The sequence below is a fragment of the Patiria miniata genome, unplaced genomic scaffold (genome assembly GCF_015706575.1).
Source record: "Patiria miniata isolate m_02_andy unplaced genomic scaffold, ASM1570657v1 HiC_scaffold_26, whole genome shotgun sequence".
Classification (NCBI taxonomy): domain Eukaryota; kingdom Metazoa; phylum Echinodermata; class Asteroidea; order Valvatida; family Asterinidae; genus Patiria; species Patiria miniata.
The window spans coordinates 5,831,041-5,847,158 of NW_024037065.1; the positions used below are offsets into that span (position 1 = coordinate 5,831,041).

Below are 16,118 nucleotides of genomic sequence, written 5' to 3' on the forward strand. Positions count from 1 at the left end.
CTTGGTTCAGCAGATCACTTATTTGATTCTGGATCTCCTGCTGTGCAGGTGCGAATACCGCCTCACCCGCCCTTTCACTGGCCTAGTATCACCAGTATTTATGTGATGTTCTGATGCTTGACTACGTCCGTGTGACGTGACCGGTGTCATGGTCACCCTTGGAAAACACATCCTGGAAGTCTATCAGACATTCCCGGTCGTCACCATGGAACTTGGCCTCTACATTGGCTGTGCCTCTCTCATACAAATCTTGCAAATACAGGGGCAACTTCTTCCTTGTGTTTCTCTTTTCTCCCGGGACTGAAGACCTGCAGCGGAACAAGATCGACTTCAGTTTCAACCAGAGATCTGGCCAACACTAAGCCTTTCTTGGCTAGGTCACCGCCACCTTCCATCGTTTCTACTATGGCTGGCCCGAGCAAGTCGGGCATATGAATGTGTTAGGTTAAAACACTCATATGGAGCTGATTGTCTCATTTAGGGCGCCGCCAACGACGAAACAGAGATAGGCGTGTAGAATTCGATGCCGAGAATGCTTTGTCATTTTTAAATCACTGTATGCTGCTCATTTCAAGTACTCCGCACAATTTGTTCACTCGGTATCTGAAACTACAGTTATTCAAGATCATTTTGTGACAAAATTGTAACAAACTGTGAAACTTTTGTGTTAGTACATGTATGCTTGAAGTTCGACTTAAATGTTTTAACCAAAACACGCGTAATGTTTATGGGTCTTTGTTCAAGCAAATCACAACACTATCTTCCGCGCCGTGTCGTGACCCATTGAACCTCATTATACAATTTGTTCACGCGGCTTATGAAACAATGGCTCGTGAATATTCGATTAATATTTCAATAAAAGGTCAATATGCAAATTTTATGTAAGTACATCGTCCTCTCAAAAGAGGTTCACCGTTCCGTGTCGTCGGTCGCGTTTCGGGGACATCCCATTACCATATTTGGTCATATGGACTGTTTCATTTCTTTCAAGGATTTATTTTAAGAAAATTAAACGGCCAACTCATTTTCACATGAGGTTTCATTGAAATTATCTGGCATGCTCCACAATGTAAAAGCTTTGACAAGTTTTTCATAGTCCTAGGGCCTGTTTTGTTAGGCTTAGGCTAGGCCTAAGTATGCGTGCTGGAGCAGAGCTAATGCTATCCACCCGAGAGTAGAATGGAAGTGACCATCTGACGACACACGCAGAGCGGATGCACGGAGTAACGTCGCTGAAACTAATGAAAGGTCGGGAAACACTCAAATTTATCGGAAATTGATGCACTTTCCTCGATGTCAATTAGCTCGCCGGCTTTCCAAGAAGGCTGTGTGGGTCTTATTTTACAAGTAAATTGTCTTGGAATAAATGGATGACTCAAATTTGTATTAAAAAATGGGTGGTTTCGACGCACGTTTTCGCATTACAAACAGTTAAGTCGCATCTTCCATAGACAACCACGCGCGTGTACATGTAGTGGCATGAACACGACGCGCTCTACTCCATAGTGATTCTACACAAAGCAAAGAAAAAGACGGCCTCACGACTGTTTCCAAGACTTTCAGATTAATGCACACCGAGTTTAAACTAGAAAATATATTACTTAAACAGTCTGGAGGAAAAGTTTTACAAAATGAACAACCATACATCCGTACCTTGTACATTTTCCTACTTGTGACAACACGCACATTTTGACTAACAGCAGAATGAGCTACGGAGATTTGCACGTAATTGACAGCGTGACCGGCGGGCTACCGCAGTGTGCGCACTGCACTGAAAGTTCCAGAATTCATGACGCTCCGTTACTTCAAGTAATAAATTCACACTTGGCACTGTAAAGAGGATTTTGTAAGCTTCATTTTGATCGATCGTTCAATGCAGTTGGTAAAACTAAGACCCCGTACCAAGGACCAAACAAATATTTTTTTACTCATCAGTCCTTTGGCCGCCCTAAAATACGGCGAACTTCATTTTGCTACGCTCCACCACTGTGTTGTTACAAAAGTAACAACTCAGCGCGCGCGCGCTCGCGCGATCAGGCGATGGTAGACTTGTACTGACACACACGGCGAATACACACATGCAAGGGATAAACGCAATTGCTGCGACAAAAACTGTTCCACACGCACTTCACGTAATCAATCACTGACTTAGTAAAGTTTAATACTGCTGTTCATGTTGCGACTCGCCATGTACAAACAGTTTGTAATGGTCTGTTTACATGCCAAATCCATCGACACGTTCTTACGTCTCCATGAACGCGCGCGTGATGCGCGCACTAAATGTCACTCCTGATTGGATAAAAGTGCGTATCCAGGGTGAGCGCTGTACAAATAAATAGCCCCCTTTATCGGCTATCCCAAAGAAGGAATGAGACAAACAGTTCCATATGTTTAAATTCACAGTGCGCATGGATTCCTGTGTGGCGCGCGCAGACACGTCCATTTTCAAAAAGGGGTGTACAAGCCGTTCACAGGGACTATTTTCAGTGTGCGTATTGCACGCATGTACGTGTATGTTATATTTTGATTCGTGCGTTGTTTTTCAATGACGGACACAATGCAATACATGTCTTTTTGCGAAAGTTAAAGCAATTTTATTTCCATATTCCATTAGTAATACAAACCCTTATCCATCTCTACAAGTTTTAGCTGAATCAGTAATTTGCAGTAATGCAATAAATGATGTCAATCATGGAACAACTAACTGTGGAACGTTCAATTTTTCCAAATTATTTTGGAATGGTGTTCAACATTTCTAATGTTACACTATTATCCGCATCCCCTAAAATGTTATGTTAAACATTTCATAAATCACAAGACAAGGCTTTCATTCTTGCATGCACAAAACATGAAAACATTTTAACACTGAAGAGATTTGCAAAAATCTGTTTGAAAACAAACCTGTTAGCCATTAGTTAAAAAAAAAAAAACCTTCACAAACAGAAGTGAATTATTCATTAGAAGTTGGCAAACATTTCCATATATTTCACACACTGTTGAACATCATATGTGAATTATGTGAACATCCATATGTAAATTACTATATCGATTTCAGTGTCTTTAAACAATAATTTAAATAAATGCCAAAATGTCAGTGTTAGGAATTGAGGGGGGAGGAGAGAGAGTAAGGTGACTCCCCAAAATTCGACGCACATGGACTGTTAAGTTTGGTGATTTTTTTTTCTGTGGCCGACTGTCACTTTCCATTTCCGTTTTATAGAATTATTTTTATTGAAAGTTCATCTTACATTTACTTTATACATAGCTGGAAATGGTTAACAACATTAAGAGTATGAAACCACACTGACGTGAATACAGTCACATAGAGAATGGATATTAAATAGAGAACAAATACCACTCTAACATTAGTAACATAATTTATAAACACTCAGCATAGAGCAACCATCAAGTATTTTGTTTTTAACAGGGCCTGCTGAAAAGGTGCCTATCCCTGGGGAACAAATTTGAAAAGCACTTTACGTCCAAGATGGCTAGCATGCAAAGACTCTATTACAACTAGTTTGTGGTGACATGGAACAGTTCAGATGTAGGGCTGGTGCAACCATACTTTGAATTGTAACAATGGTCTTGGAGCACAACTGAATATTGTGGCGGGAACGACAATTGGATCTGGGGGACGCACCAACCAGGGGATAGGAAATAAAGAGTGTAACGGTCGGCACTCGCACCCGCAGGGTAACTTTCATCATGTTCATCGTCGTCGTTTCAATCCTTAATTTCAGTTGTATCGCCGTTAGGGGGGGGGGGGGGGGGTTCGCAAGTGTGCTGAATGGATCGAGGTCTAATGAAGTCAAATAAATCAAGCACAAAACACAAGGGTCTCGACTGAAGCGTTTAGGGTCATTGTTCTCATGGTACTTCTTGGATATCACAGAATGTACATCCAAACTAGGTTCGCAAATTCCCAAAAGCTCCTATAAAGCTCTTCAAACTTAAAGCTCCTAAAGGACTCTAGAAAGGCTCCTCACAGTTCCCGAAATGCTCCCTTAATGCTCCGTGAAAACTGTATAGTAACAAAGAACAAAGTTACAAAAGCATTAAGTACATGTAAACAACTAACACTAACAGTCATTAATAAACATACAAAATTACAGGGTCATGTATCTCCACATGTGCGTACAATTTAGGGCAGGTTTGCCCAAGCAAAACACAAATAAAGACACCAAATTTCCCATTTCCAAACTCGTATGACAATAAGAATGGTGTAGATTACCTCCTTGCGTGCACTGGATTTGTAGTTGACGCAAATTGGTAATTTCTGACGACTTGTTACGTTTCTATCGCAACTAAAACAAAACGTTGCTCAAGATGGCGACCTCCATGGAAATTTAGACAATGCCTCTGTTCGTTGGTGTTCGAGAGAGGGCGCTATAACAACTTAGTGGCAAGTCACATTTACAAAGAGGATAGGACCTCAATTAGGTGAGGGGAGATGCAATCGCAAAGTCGTTTAAGTAGTGGTCAGGCGGCGCGGGGAGGCGCCAATAATTGCCACGATAATTATTTATTATAACAAATTACACTTGAGCGGCTAAGTATAATCTGCGGGGACATTCGTTTTTAGGAAAATATATCCTAATTTATGGGCCAATTGGACGGACAAAAGTGAATAAACAATTGGACACGATGTGAATGAACAACAAAACAAGGAATACATTTATTCCGGTCCGCAACAATTCATAAAAGGGAAACAATAACAATGAACAGAATGCAGTTAACTTACTTTCGACTAGCTCAGTTTCTGAGCTAATTAACTCAGGTTATATACCAGAGCAATAAGATTACTAGTAAAATACTAGCGCTCTCCCTCCGGAGGTGCAAGTGAAATTGGCCAATCGGACCCGCAGGAGGTGTCCGATTAGGCCTAGGCCTATCTGCAGTTAAAATCAGTCACAAAGCAGGACAAATTATTGCCTAGAATCCTTCTTTTACTGACAGGTAACAATAAAGTTCGTTTCTAGAAATAAATGTTCTTACCGGTTAAGACGAGGTCCTTGAAAAATCCCCAGAAGTGGTAGACTATACACTGGTACTATCTGACTATGGGCTGACACAATAGAAAATTCGATGTGGCACTGTCGGCAGCAACCCGGCAAGTGACCCTAAACTAGACTGTACTTAGCAACCAACTTAAACTTCGCGCCACAGCGCAGCTATAAAAAAATCGCCCAAACATGCGCCATGTACACATAAGGAAATACGGACGCGCCCAAACTCCAGATAAGCGGCGCCCAATAATACACGCGCCCAATAGCGCACAATTTCGCGCTGCTTGCACAAGTGAAATGACAATGCGCCCAACAAGGCGCTTCACGCGCTTGCTATTACGCGCGGCAGAAGTATACACTTAAGTACAAAAATTACAAGGCGAAAATCTTCAACGTGAGTAAACTAATTTCCGTTACACAGCCCCATTCGAGGCCTGAACGGTCCCTGTTTAATAAGGCCGAAAACAGTTCACTAAATTAGTTTACGAGCATAGCAATATTCGGTACAATTATTTTATGCACGAAAATACACATTTGGGGCTTTGTGTGTGAAAACTTCCAAAGACTTTCATATAACGCAGTTAAACACTTGCTAATCAAAACACAACTGACTAATTAATATTAACTGTCCACAATTCATTGGGTGGTGAAGAAGACGTCTAGCTGCTATCTACTTGGTGATCTCATAAACCTGGACCCTACGGACCTGCTTAAGATCTCCACTTCGGTAGTATTTGTTCAATGTTTCTGTCACCTTGGTCACCCTCCCTTCCAGGGCCGTTTCCAAGAAGGTCTTCTTGACGGTAGTGACAGCCTTCGAAGATATTGGAATTGGTGCATCGGTGTCTGCAGCATCCTCAGCAGTACTATCGTCGCTGTCATCGGAGGACTCGGGGTGATGAGCCTGCTGGGACTTCAGCAAGGCCAATGGCTTGCCACCGAGGGGGGCTGGAGGCGCAGTGGCAGCAGTGGGCACTGGGGATGCTGTGTAGGCTGGCACGGGAGGTGCTGTGTAGGCTGGCACGGGAGGTGCTGTGGCAGCAGCTGGCACGGGCGATGCTGTGTAGGCTGGCACGGGAGGTGCTGTGGCAGCAGCTGGCACGGGGGATGCTGTGTAGGCTGGCACGGGAGGTGCTGTGATCATAGCCCCGATGTCAAGCTCGTCCATGAAAAGGCTCATGGACGGCGACGGTGATAAGATTAGGGCTTCTTCGTTGATTGGTGGCAGATCGTTGAGGGTCAAGGAGGGCTGCGTAGCCATCGCACAGGGGACAGGCTCCACCGCCATGGGTTACTCCTTAGCATGGGTCGCCCTCATCCTTGGAGAGACAGATGGAGGAACCATCCGGGGTTGGCCCAATGGCGGCTCAGCACCCCAGCGCCTTATGCCACTTCTGGGTTGGTTGGTGGCTGATGGTGACGGCTCGGAGTTGCTCTCGCCAAGGCTCATCAGGATGCCTCCGAGGTCGTCAAGGTGAGAGGGGTGCACTCGGCGGTAGTGGCGCCTGAGGTTGTCCCTCCTTTTGCTCTTAAAAGGAGCAGCGGAGGCAGGAGGCTACCAGGGGTGGCCAATGGGCTGCCTGTATATGTCTGTAGAGGCTGCGCCTCTGTAAGAACACCTTGGTATTTCTTCGGCACTTTAAAAGCCGGCTAGGATCGAGATCATCTGGCGCTCGTTGGGCCATTCTAAAATGAGAAACATGAACAGAAATATGTACAATTATTACACTTATCGATACCTTACGGGTACCTTGTGGGTTCTCTTGGGATTTCTCCTGCTTTGGGTTGGCATTTCCACCCTATGAGGGCTAATTAACCCGTCCACTTCGGCAGGGGTTTCATTTTCCCCAGTAACCCGGATAATTTCCGTTTGTTCTACCCCATTATCAGGGTCAATAACATTGGTTATTCCCTGATCTGACTCAGAGTTACCACACTGATCTTCTCGGGCAGGGTTGTCAATTAACCGCTCGCCAGTGTCTTTCAATGTGCATTGGGTCTGGTTCCACGCCTTCATTGGCTCCCCTTCATACATTTTGAGACGGTCATAATGTACGACCTTTGGTCTTGCTTGTTTATTCCTCTGTACTCGATAAACAGCATCCGACAATTTGGAAAGGATCAAGTAGGGACCCTCCCAATGGCTTACGAGTTTGGGGCAAACGCCCTTCTTTTTGGCGGGATTAAATAGCCAAACAAAATCACCTTCTTGCAGGCACTTACCACCGACCTGACGGTCATATACTTTCTTCTGTCGTCTTGCGCTAGCCCCGAGGTGCTCGCTCGTGGGCACATTGCATTCTGTGTCGGAGCTCCTCTACATAATCCGCCTCATCATTGGCCTCTCGTGGGGCATTTTCTGTGGTGAGATCTATTGGTAGGGACGTTTCTCGGCCCATCATCATCATGAATGGCGTTTCTCTCCTGGGGAGTAGAGCGGTATGCAAAGGTGGCGTACGGCAGTTGTACGTCCCAATCTCGTTGGCGCTTGTTTGGTTCAATCATGGTGGCGACCTTATTTATTAGTGTTCGGTTGAAGCGTTCGATAAATCCATCCGATTTGGGATTGCACGGGGTGGTTCTTGTTTTATGTATGCCCAAGATTTTACATACACTTGAGAACACAGCCGCTTCAAAATTTCGCCCTTGGTCAGAATGTAATTCTGTCGGGACCCCTAGTCTACAAATAAACTGTGTGACCAGCGTCTTGGCAACAGTTTCAGCCGTGGTATCGACCAGTGGATAAGCCTCGACCCATTTGGTGAAATAATCACCAACTACTAGTATCCATCGATTGCCATCTGCCGTTTCAGGTAAGGGGCCTACAATATCCAAGGCAACCCTCTCCATTGGATTTGCTGCCAAAGGGGCCCTACTTTTCTTTGGTGGCGACTTCCTCCTCGCACACCGGTCACATTGCCGAATATGTGAGCGGAGATCGGCCTGAGCCCATCCCATACCAAAAATAACGGGGAGTCAATCGGGCAAATGTTCTCCAAAATCCCAGGTGGCCACTGGTGGCGCCTCCGTGCAATTCAGACATAACACTTTCTCGTAGTCCTTTTGGCAACACTGTTTGCCATTGCACACCTTTACCTTCACCAGCTTCCCATCTGCGAAAGAGTGCCCCATTCAAGACTCTCAATTGGTCCCAACGGTACCAGTACGTCTTTGCCACTACTGATTTCAGGGCAATGGTATCCCATTCCGGTCTACCGGTAGCTTTTTCTTTGGCTTCTATAATCCATGCCATGGATTGATCTTCTAACTGTGCCTTTTCTGACAACCTCACACGTCACACTTGGCTGTGCTCTCACAACTCGAACCTGTGACTCAGTAGCTTCAGTAGGTGTTGCAGAATCTACATCTTCCAGCAGATTGTCTGGTCGCATACCGCATTGGCGGCAGGGTTGTCTGGAGAGACTGTCAGCATTAGCATGTTTCAGACCCGGCCTGTGGATAATCGAGTAGTCATATTCGCCGATAACCTCAAGCCACCTAGCGAGTTGACCCTCCGGATCCCGGAAATTAGTCAACCAACGTAAGGAGCCGTGGTCAGTTCGGACGATAATTTTGTTTCCATACAGGTACTGCTTAAAGTTCTTTAAGAAACACACTACTGCAAGGAGTTCTCTGCGAGTTACGCAATAATTGCGCTCTGGCTTTGATAGACTTCGGCTGGCATAAGCAATTACCCGTTCCGTCCCATCTTGAATCTGGGAAAGCACCTCACCTATACCAACCCCACTTGCGTCTGTATCAATTATATACTGCCCCGTAGGTTTGGGGTAAGCAAGAATGGGCGCCTCTTGCAAGCGCCTCCGAAGGGTCTGAAAGGACCTCTCGCAATCTTCGTCCCATTCAAATTCTCGGGACTTTTCAGTAAGTCGGTGAAGGGGTTTCGCTATGTCAGCAAAACCTCTTATGTATCGCCTGTAGTAGGAGGCGAGACCTACAAAACTTCTCACTTCTTTAACGTTGGTAGGGGTCGGCCAATCTCTGATCGCCACTATTTTGTCGGGATCGGTTGCGATGCCATTCTCTGACACCAGGTGGCCGAGATACTTTACACACCTCTTAAACATGTGACATTTGGCAGGTTTCAACTTAAGGTTTGCACATCGCAATATGTGAAAAACTTCCCTCAATCGGGTCAGTTCTTCTTCAACCGTTTTCCCATAGACGATAACATCGTCCAAGTACACTAATAGTGTCTGTAACTGAAGGCCGGCGACCACTCGCTCCATGAGTATTTCAAAAGTGGCGGGGGCATTACATAAGCCGAAAGGCATAACCTTCCAACTATACAACCCCCCTCTCACAACAAATGCAGACTTTTGCTTAGCTTCGTCGTCTAATTCAACTTGCCAGTACCCAGAAGAAAGGTCTAAGGTTGTGAACCACTTTGCCCCGGATAAGGCATCAAGGGTGTCATCAATTCTAGGAACTGGGTACGCATCCTTTATGGTAACAGGGTTCAGACCCCGGTAGTCAATACAAAACCGTTTGGAACCATCTTTCTTTGCTACAAGAACAACATTAGATGCCCAAGGACTGTCCGACTTTTCAATTATTTCCCGGTCAAGAAGGTCATTGACCTGCCTTGAGATTTCTTCCTGGTTACATGGTGGCTGTTGTAGTGTAGTTGAACAGCGCCCTCTGTTGTTGTATATCTTTGACCAGGCAACTGTATCACATGCGATCCTGAATAAAACAGTTACTCTCAAATCTGTGTCCATATTCCGTTCCAAACATCACATTGGCGACGAGGACGGATGGAACTAACACAAAACTGATCCAGCAATCCATTGCATCAACCAGTATCAACGTGGTGAGTCTCACACTCGTTGAATATAACGTTTCTTTTGAAGAAATAATCGGAAAGCAGAACTGTAAATCCATACCGTAACTGGTCAACGTGAACTCTGTTACACCAACGCTGTACAGACGTTGTGATTGGCAACTGAGGATGATTTGTGCACAGATTTCTTTGTCGACATCCTGGAACTCACACGTCTGTGCAAGTTGACGCAGTCGAGTATGGTACGTATCGAGAGTTTCAGTTTTGCCCTGTTTGGCCTGCCTGAACTGATATACCTCGTAGGCTATGTTATGTCGAGGATTGAATTATTTTGTCAGGTGCTCAGTTGCTGACTTGTAATCATCTCCGACATCCTTGAGTGTTTCAAACATCACATTGGCGACGAGGACGGATGGAACTAACACAAAACTGATCCAGCAATCCATTGCATCAACCAGTATCAACGTGGTGAGTCTCACACTCGTTGAATATAACGTTTCTTTTGAAGAAATAATCGGAAAGCAGAACTGTAAATCCATACCGTAACTGGTCAACGTGAACTCTGTTACACCAACGCTGTACAGAACATTATCTCGACAGTTTCACAGTGCTCGTTGAATATCGCTATCGTAAAGCATGACACTGCTACCTGTTTTTCCAAGATTTGACATTCATCAAGATGCTAATGCTGGTCCTCGCTGGAAGAAATGGCTCCAGAGATTTGAACGGCTAATGGTGGCCATGGACATAAAAGATGACAATCGAAAACGTGCACTACTGTTACACTATGCGGGTACAGATGTTGATGAAGTGTTTGAAACACTCAAGGATGTCGGAGATGATTACAAGTCAGCAACTGAGCACCTGACAAAATAATTCAATCCTCGACATAACATAGCCTACGAGGTATATCAGTTCAGGCAGGCCAAACAGGGCAAAACTGAAACTCTCGATACGTACCATACTCGACTGCGTCAACTTGCACAGACGTGTGAGTTCCAGGATGTCGACAAAGAAATCTGTGCACAAATCATCCTCAGTTGCCAATCACAACGCCTCTGAAGACGTGCTCTGCGTGAACCAATGACACTGGAAAACTTACTTTCCAGTGGTCGTGCCCTCGAGACAAGCGAACGAGAAGCTGACGCTGTAGAAGCAGGGAAAGCTGAAACAACAAATGCTATCACAAAGTCCGATGATGGCAGAACCAGACGTGACAAGGCATACACAAGCAGGTCCTTCAAGCCCCGCCCTCCCCGACAGCGAAATGCATCACAGAACCGAGGCCGATCCAAGTCCAGGCACCGCCAACCACCACGCCAAAATCAACCACCACGCCCCAACCGTACCTGTTACTTTTGTGGAGGAATCTATCCCCATACTGGAACCTGTCCAGCGAAAGGAAAAAAGTGCCGAAACTGTGGAAAAATCGGACACTGTGATTCCGTATGCCGATCAGCATCAGCGAAAGTCAACGTCATAGAACAAGATGACTCTGACAATGACTACATCTTCGCCAACCAACGTGGCAGCGCTTACGTCATTCATGTTGCTAATCTACCTACCTGCAAAATGACCATCGGCAACACTACCCTGTCTGCCATGATAGATTCAGGAGCATCCGTCAACGTGTTAGACTCCAAATCCATTGATCTCCTTCGAAGTAGAGGGCAGACACTCAAGACACGAAAAGCTATACTTCCAGAGTATTCGCCTACGGTACAAATACACCCCTACCAGTGCTAGGTGTCATCGAAGCTGAAGTAAGAGTCGGTCCCAACTCTTGCTCTACCGAGTTCCACATTGTCAACACACACAGTTGCAACCTGCTATCTTTCGCAACTGCCAAACAACTCAAGCTGATCTCCCTCAATGCAAACCATGTAACCTGCAACCTCCAACCAGATCAGCCACAGCGACCACCAACCGCCACTGCCATGACACATGATCAGATAATGCAGCAGTATGGCGACTTGTTTTCTGGCATTGGGAAAATCAAAGATGTCAAGATCTCTCTTCACATCGACCCTGACGTAAAACCGAAGCAACAAAAGCATCGTCGCATACCCTTCCACACACGCAAAGATGTCGAGCGTGAGCTCCGGCGACTGGAAGATGCAGACATCATAGAGAGAATTGACGGTCCTACCCTATGGGTGAGCCCAATTCTTGTCGTTCCAAAGCCCTCAGGTGAGATCAGAATCTGCGTCGACATGAGAGAAGCCAATCGCGCAGTCCAACGAGAACGACACCCCATGCCTACCCTTGATGACATCATCACTGACCTCAATGGGTGTACAGTCTTCAGCACACTAGACATGACAGCAGGCTACCACCAGTTTGAACTGGAAGAAGAATGCCGCAACATCACAACCTTCAGCACCCATGTCGGTCTCTTCCGCTACAAGCGTTTGATGTTTGGTATCAACGCTGCCTCTGAGATATTCCAGTCAGCCGTGGCACAACTTCTTACTGGCCTGAGTGGATGCAGGAATGTATCAGACGACATTCTTGTCTACGGCAAAGATTTCAATTCAATTCAATTCAAGAAAACATTTATTCCATACTCCTTTAGAGAATACATCCATCAATTAAAAAAGAAATCTGGTAAATAACAAGATAACAAAATCAATAAATATGTCTCAAAAAAAAAATTAATACCAGTAAGATACGCTATGAAGAAATGTTAAACTTATTTCGATTTATGTACAAAAGAAACTAAGGAGTATGGGCTGTTTAAGTAAGCCGAGGCTTGTAGGAAACAGCCCTTACAGACAACAATAACAACAGAAAAACAACATGATAACGACACACGGACGAGACAGACAAGACAAAAGACTTATTACACGACGATAGCTAACGGCAAAAAAACAAAAAAAATACGAACAAAAATTATCAATTCAAAAACCGATGACGACTTCAAACGTGAATAAACAAGGAGAGAAATAGAGGAGAGAAATAAAGGAGAGATATAAAGGAGAGAAATAAAACTATGTAACATAATGGGAGAGGAGGACTCGTTTATAAGAGATCTTAAATCGACCCACGGACGACTCCGTTCTTATGTCATTGGGGATGGCATTCCATAAACGAGGACCGTCAAACCGAAGGGTGTTGATAGAATACAAGGTGCGAGTGAAGGGAACAAACAGATTATTGCGGGATCTTGTTGAATAATCATGAATTTCATGAACTGAGGTGAAGTATGAGGAGAATGTGCGAGGGAGAAGATTGTTAGTAAATTTGTACATAAAGATCCCAGTGTGCAATTTGTTGATCTCAGTAAGAGTGAGGGTGCGTAGATGTGCAAAGAGAGGTGCAGAGTGGTCCCGAGGATGCGATAGAGTGCAAATGCGAATGGCCCTTTTTTGTGCGACAGCCAAAGCGTTCAGTTTATTATTGCTGGTACGCGCCCAGATTATATTACCGTAATTTAGATACGGGAGAATAAGAGTGTTATAAAGTAAGACCAGAGAGGTGGCTGGAAGAAAGAAACGAAGTTTAGAAAGAACGCCGATAGAAACCTGAAAGCTGTTCTTGACAGACTCCAGAGCCACAACGCCAGACTGAACAAGAGCAAATGCAAGTTCGCACAACCAGAAGTTAAGTTCTACGGACACACGTTCAGTGGAGATGGCATCGCACCAGACCCAAAGAAAATTGAGGCCCACATCAATGCAACACCCCCCAAGAATGCCAAAGAAGTCAAGTCTTTCCTCGGGTTAGCATCATATGTCTCACGATTCATCCCCAACTATGCAACGGTCACTAGCCCCCTTCGCGCCCTTACCCATCAAGACTCCAAGTGGAAGTGGGAGCAGGAGGAAATCTCATCATTCAACGAACTGAAAAGTATCCTGACAAACACAAATGTCATGGTGTATTTTGACCCTCGCAAACCGACAGATATCATCGTGGATGCAAGTCCAGTAGGACTAGGCGCAATGTTGTCACAAGATGGAAAGATTGTCTCGTACGCCAGTCGTACACTGTCAGATGTAGAATCCAGATATTCCCAAACAGAGCGTGAGATGCTAGGAGTGGTCTGGGCCGTCGAGCGTTTTCATCTCTACGTCTTTGGTGCCCATTTTCGCATAATCACAGACCACAAGCCTCTCCTTGGAATCTTCAAGAGCAGCAGGCCAACTTCTGCCAGAATCGATCGCTGGCGACTGCGTACAATGTCATATGACTGTGACATTGTGTACAAGCCGGGAAAAGATGATGAAAACCCAGCTGACTTCATCAGTAGACACCCCGGATCTCAAGCTCCTAACAAGTCAGTAGCAGAAGACTACATAAACTACATCTGTAACAATGCAGTCCCAAAAGCTCTAACTCTAGAGGACGTCCGTGCTGAAACAGCAAAAGATGGCATCATGCAGAAACTGATGACAACCATCCAATCCGGAAAGTCACACGATTGGGATGATGTAGACATGCGTCCATACAAACCAGTTCGAAGCGAGCTTACAATCTGCAATGGTGCAATCCTGAGAGGAAACCGCTTAACGATTCCCGCATCCCTGCAACCCACCATTATCGAGTTGGCACATGCCAGTCACCAAGGAATCGTCAAGACTAAGAGTCTCATCAGAGAGAAGGTTTGGTTTCCAGGTATTGACAGAATGGTTGAAGACAAAGTGAAGCAATGCCTACCATGCCAAGCAGCAACGACAAACAGCGCAGAACGTCCTGAGCCACTGAAGATGACACCGTTACCTTCCGCTCCATGGAAAGAAGTTGCTGTAGATTTCACTGGCCCATACGCATCCGGTGAATACTTACTTGTTGTCGTTGACGAGTATAGCAGATTCCCAGAAGTTGAGATTGTGAGTTCTACTTCAGCCAGAGCAACCATTCCGAAGCTAGATGCAATCTTTGCTCGGCAAGGGATTCCTGACATAGTCAAGACAGACAACGGTCCTCCATTTCATGGACATGAGTTTGCAAAATTCACATCATATCTTGGTTTTACACATCGACGAGTCACCCCACTATGGCCAAGAGCAAACGGAGAAGTACAGCGACTAAACAGAACACTAGGAAAAGTCATACGCATCGCCGAGACTGAAGGTGTAAGCTGGAAACAACAGTTACATAGATTCCTTCGCCAGTACAGAGCTACTCCTCATTCCTCAACAAACCTATCCCCCAGCGAAGCACTCAACTCCAGAAAGCTGAAATGTGAGCTACCAGAGATCCAGTCTCTCAGTCGCGATGACTCCTTGCGAGAACGAGATGCCCAGCAGAAATCGAAAATGAAGACACTCGCTGACACTCGCCTCTTTGCCAAACCGTCAAACATCCAGACAGGAGACGTAGTCCTTGTGCGTCAACCCAAACAATCCAAACACACCTCACCATTCAACCCCAAACCCTTCCAAGTCACGATGAGAAGAGGAAACATGGTGAAAGCCACAAGAGGAGACAAAGTAACCAGACGAAACGTCTCTCACTTCAAAAAGGTCCAAACCCCACCCCCTGACCCCCACACCCTAGAAGATGACAACAGTGATGACCCTACAGACGACATACCTTTAGTCACTGATTCACAGCCATCCCAAGATCCTCAATCTCTCGTCAAATCTCCAGCAGTTCTTGAGGATAGTCCTAAACTGAAGTCCAGTCTTCGTCAATCCACACGAGTTCGCAAGCCTCCAGTGCGATTCAAGGACTATGTTCAGTGAACTCTGTGCAGACTGCAAAATTTATTTGCTCATTTGCATCAAACCTATGCCAACTACAAGAATAGGCCAAATCACACTCTCAGCCAATTTTAGGCCAAAAAAAAAAACTTCTGAAGTTTCAAGGTTTCAAAGTTTAACAGTTTCAAAGTTCAAAATTTTAAAGTTGAAAGTTTCCAAGAAAGAAAAAGGAATTTTGAGTTGTGTTAAAAAAAAAAGAACAAGAGAAAGTTCCAAGTTCTACAAGTTTGTTAAAAAAAAAAAAAAAAAAGAGAGAAAAGAAAAGTTTATTTAGATCCTTTTCAAACACTCAAATTAAAGGAGACGTACGACTCATTCTTATTTGGAAAATTTTATTTCATTTTATTACTTCCAAACTTATCTCACTCGACCTTCAGTGCTCAACATAAAAACAATCTTAAATGTTTTAACAAACTCAGTTAACTCAAGCAGAAACCCTTTTTGCAACTTTTCATTTAAATCATCCGCTGGCACACTTTTCCAAGTTTAAGTGTTGTAACCACTTATCTAAAGAAAGAGGGTGAATGTAGTGTAGTTGAACAGCGCCCTCTGTTGTTGTATATCTTTGACCAGGCAACTGTATCACATGCGATCCTGAAT

The 16,118-nt window shown here is 44.8% G+C and overlaps 1 protein-coding gene across 1 annotated transcript; it reads left to right on the plus strand.

Annotated features, from left to right (window-relative positions):
• Positions 1–6,295: 6,295 nt before the first annotated feature.
• Positions 6,296–15,500, plus strand: LOC119733901 (uncharacterized protein K02A2.6-like). The gene is made up of 4 exons (XM_038207264.1): positions 6,296–6,483; positions 10,920–11,516; positions 11,630–12,305; positions 13,362–15,500. The coding sequence occupies exons 1-4, from the start codon at positions 6,296–6,298 to the stop codon at positions 15,498–15,500; spliced, it is 3,600 nt and encodes a 1,199-aa protein (XP_038063192.1).
• The last annotated feature ends 618 nt before the right edge of the window (positions 15,501–16,118 follow it).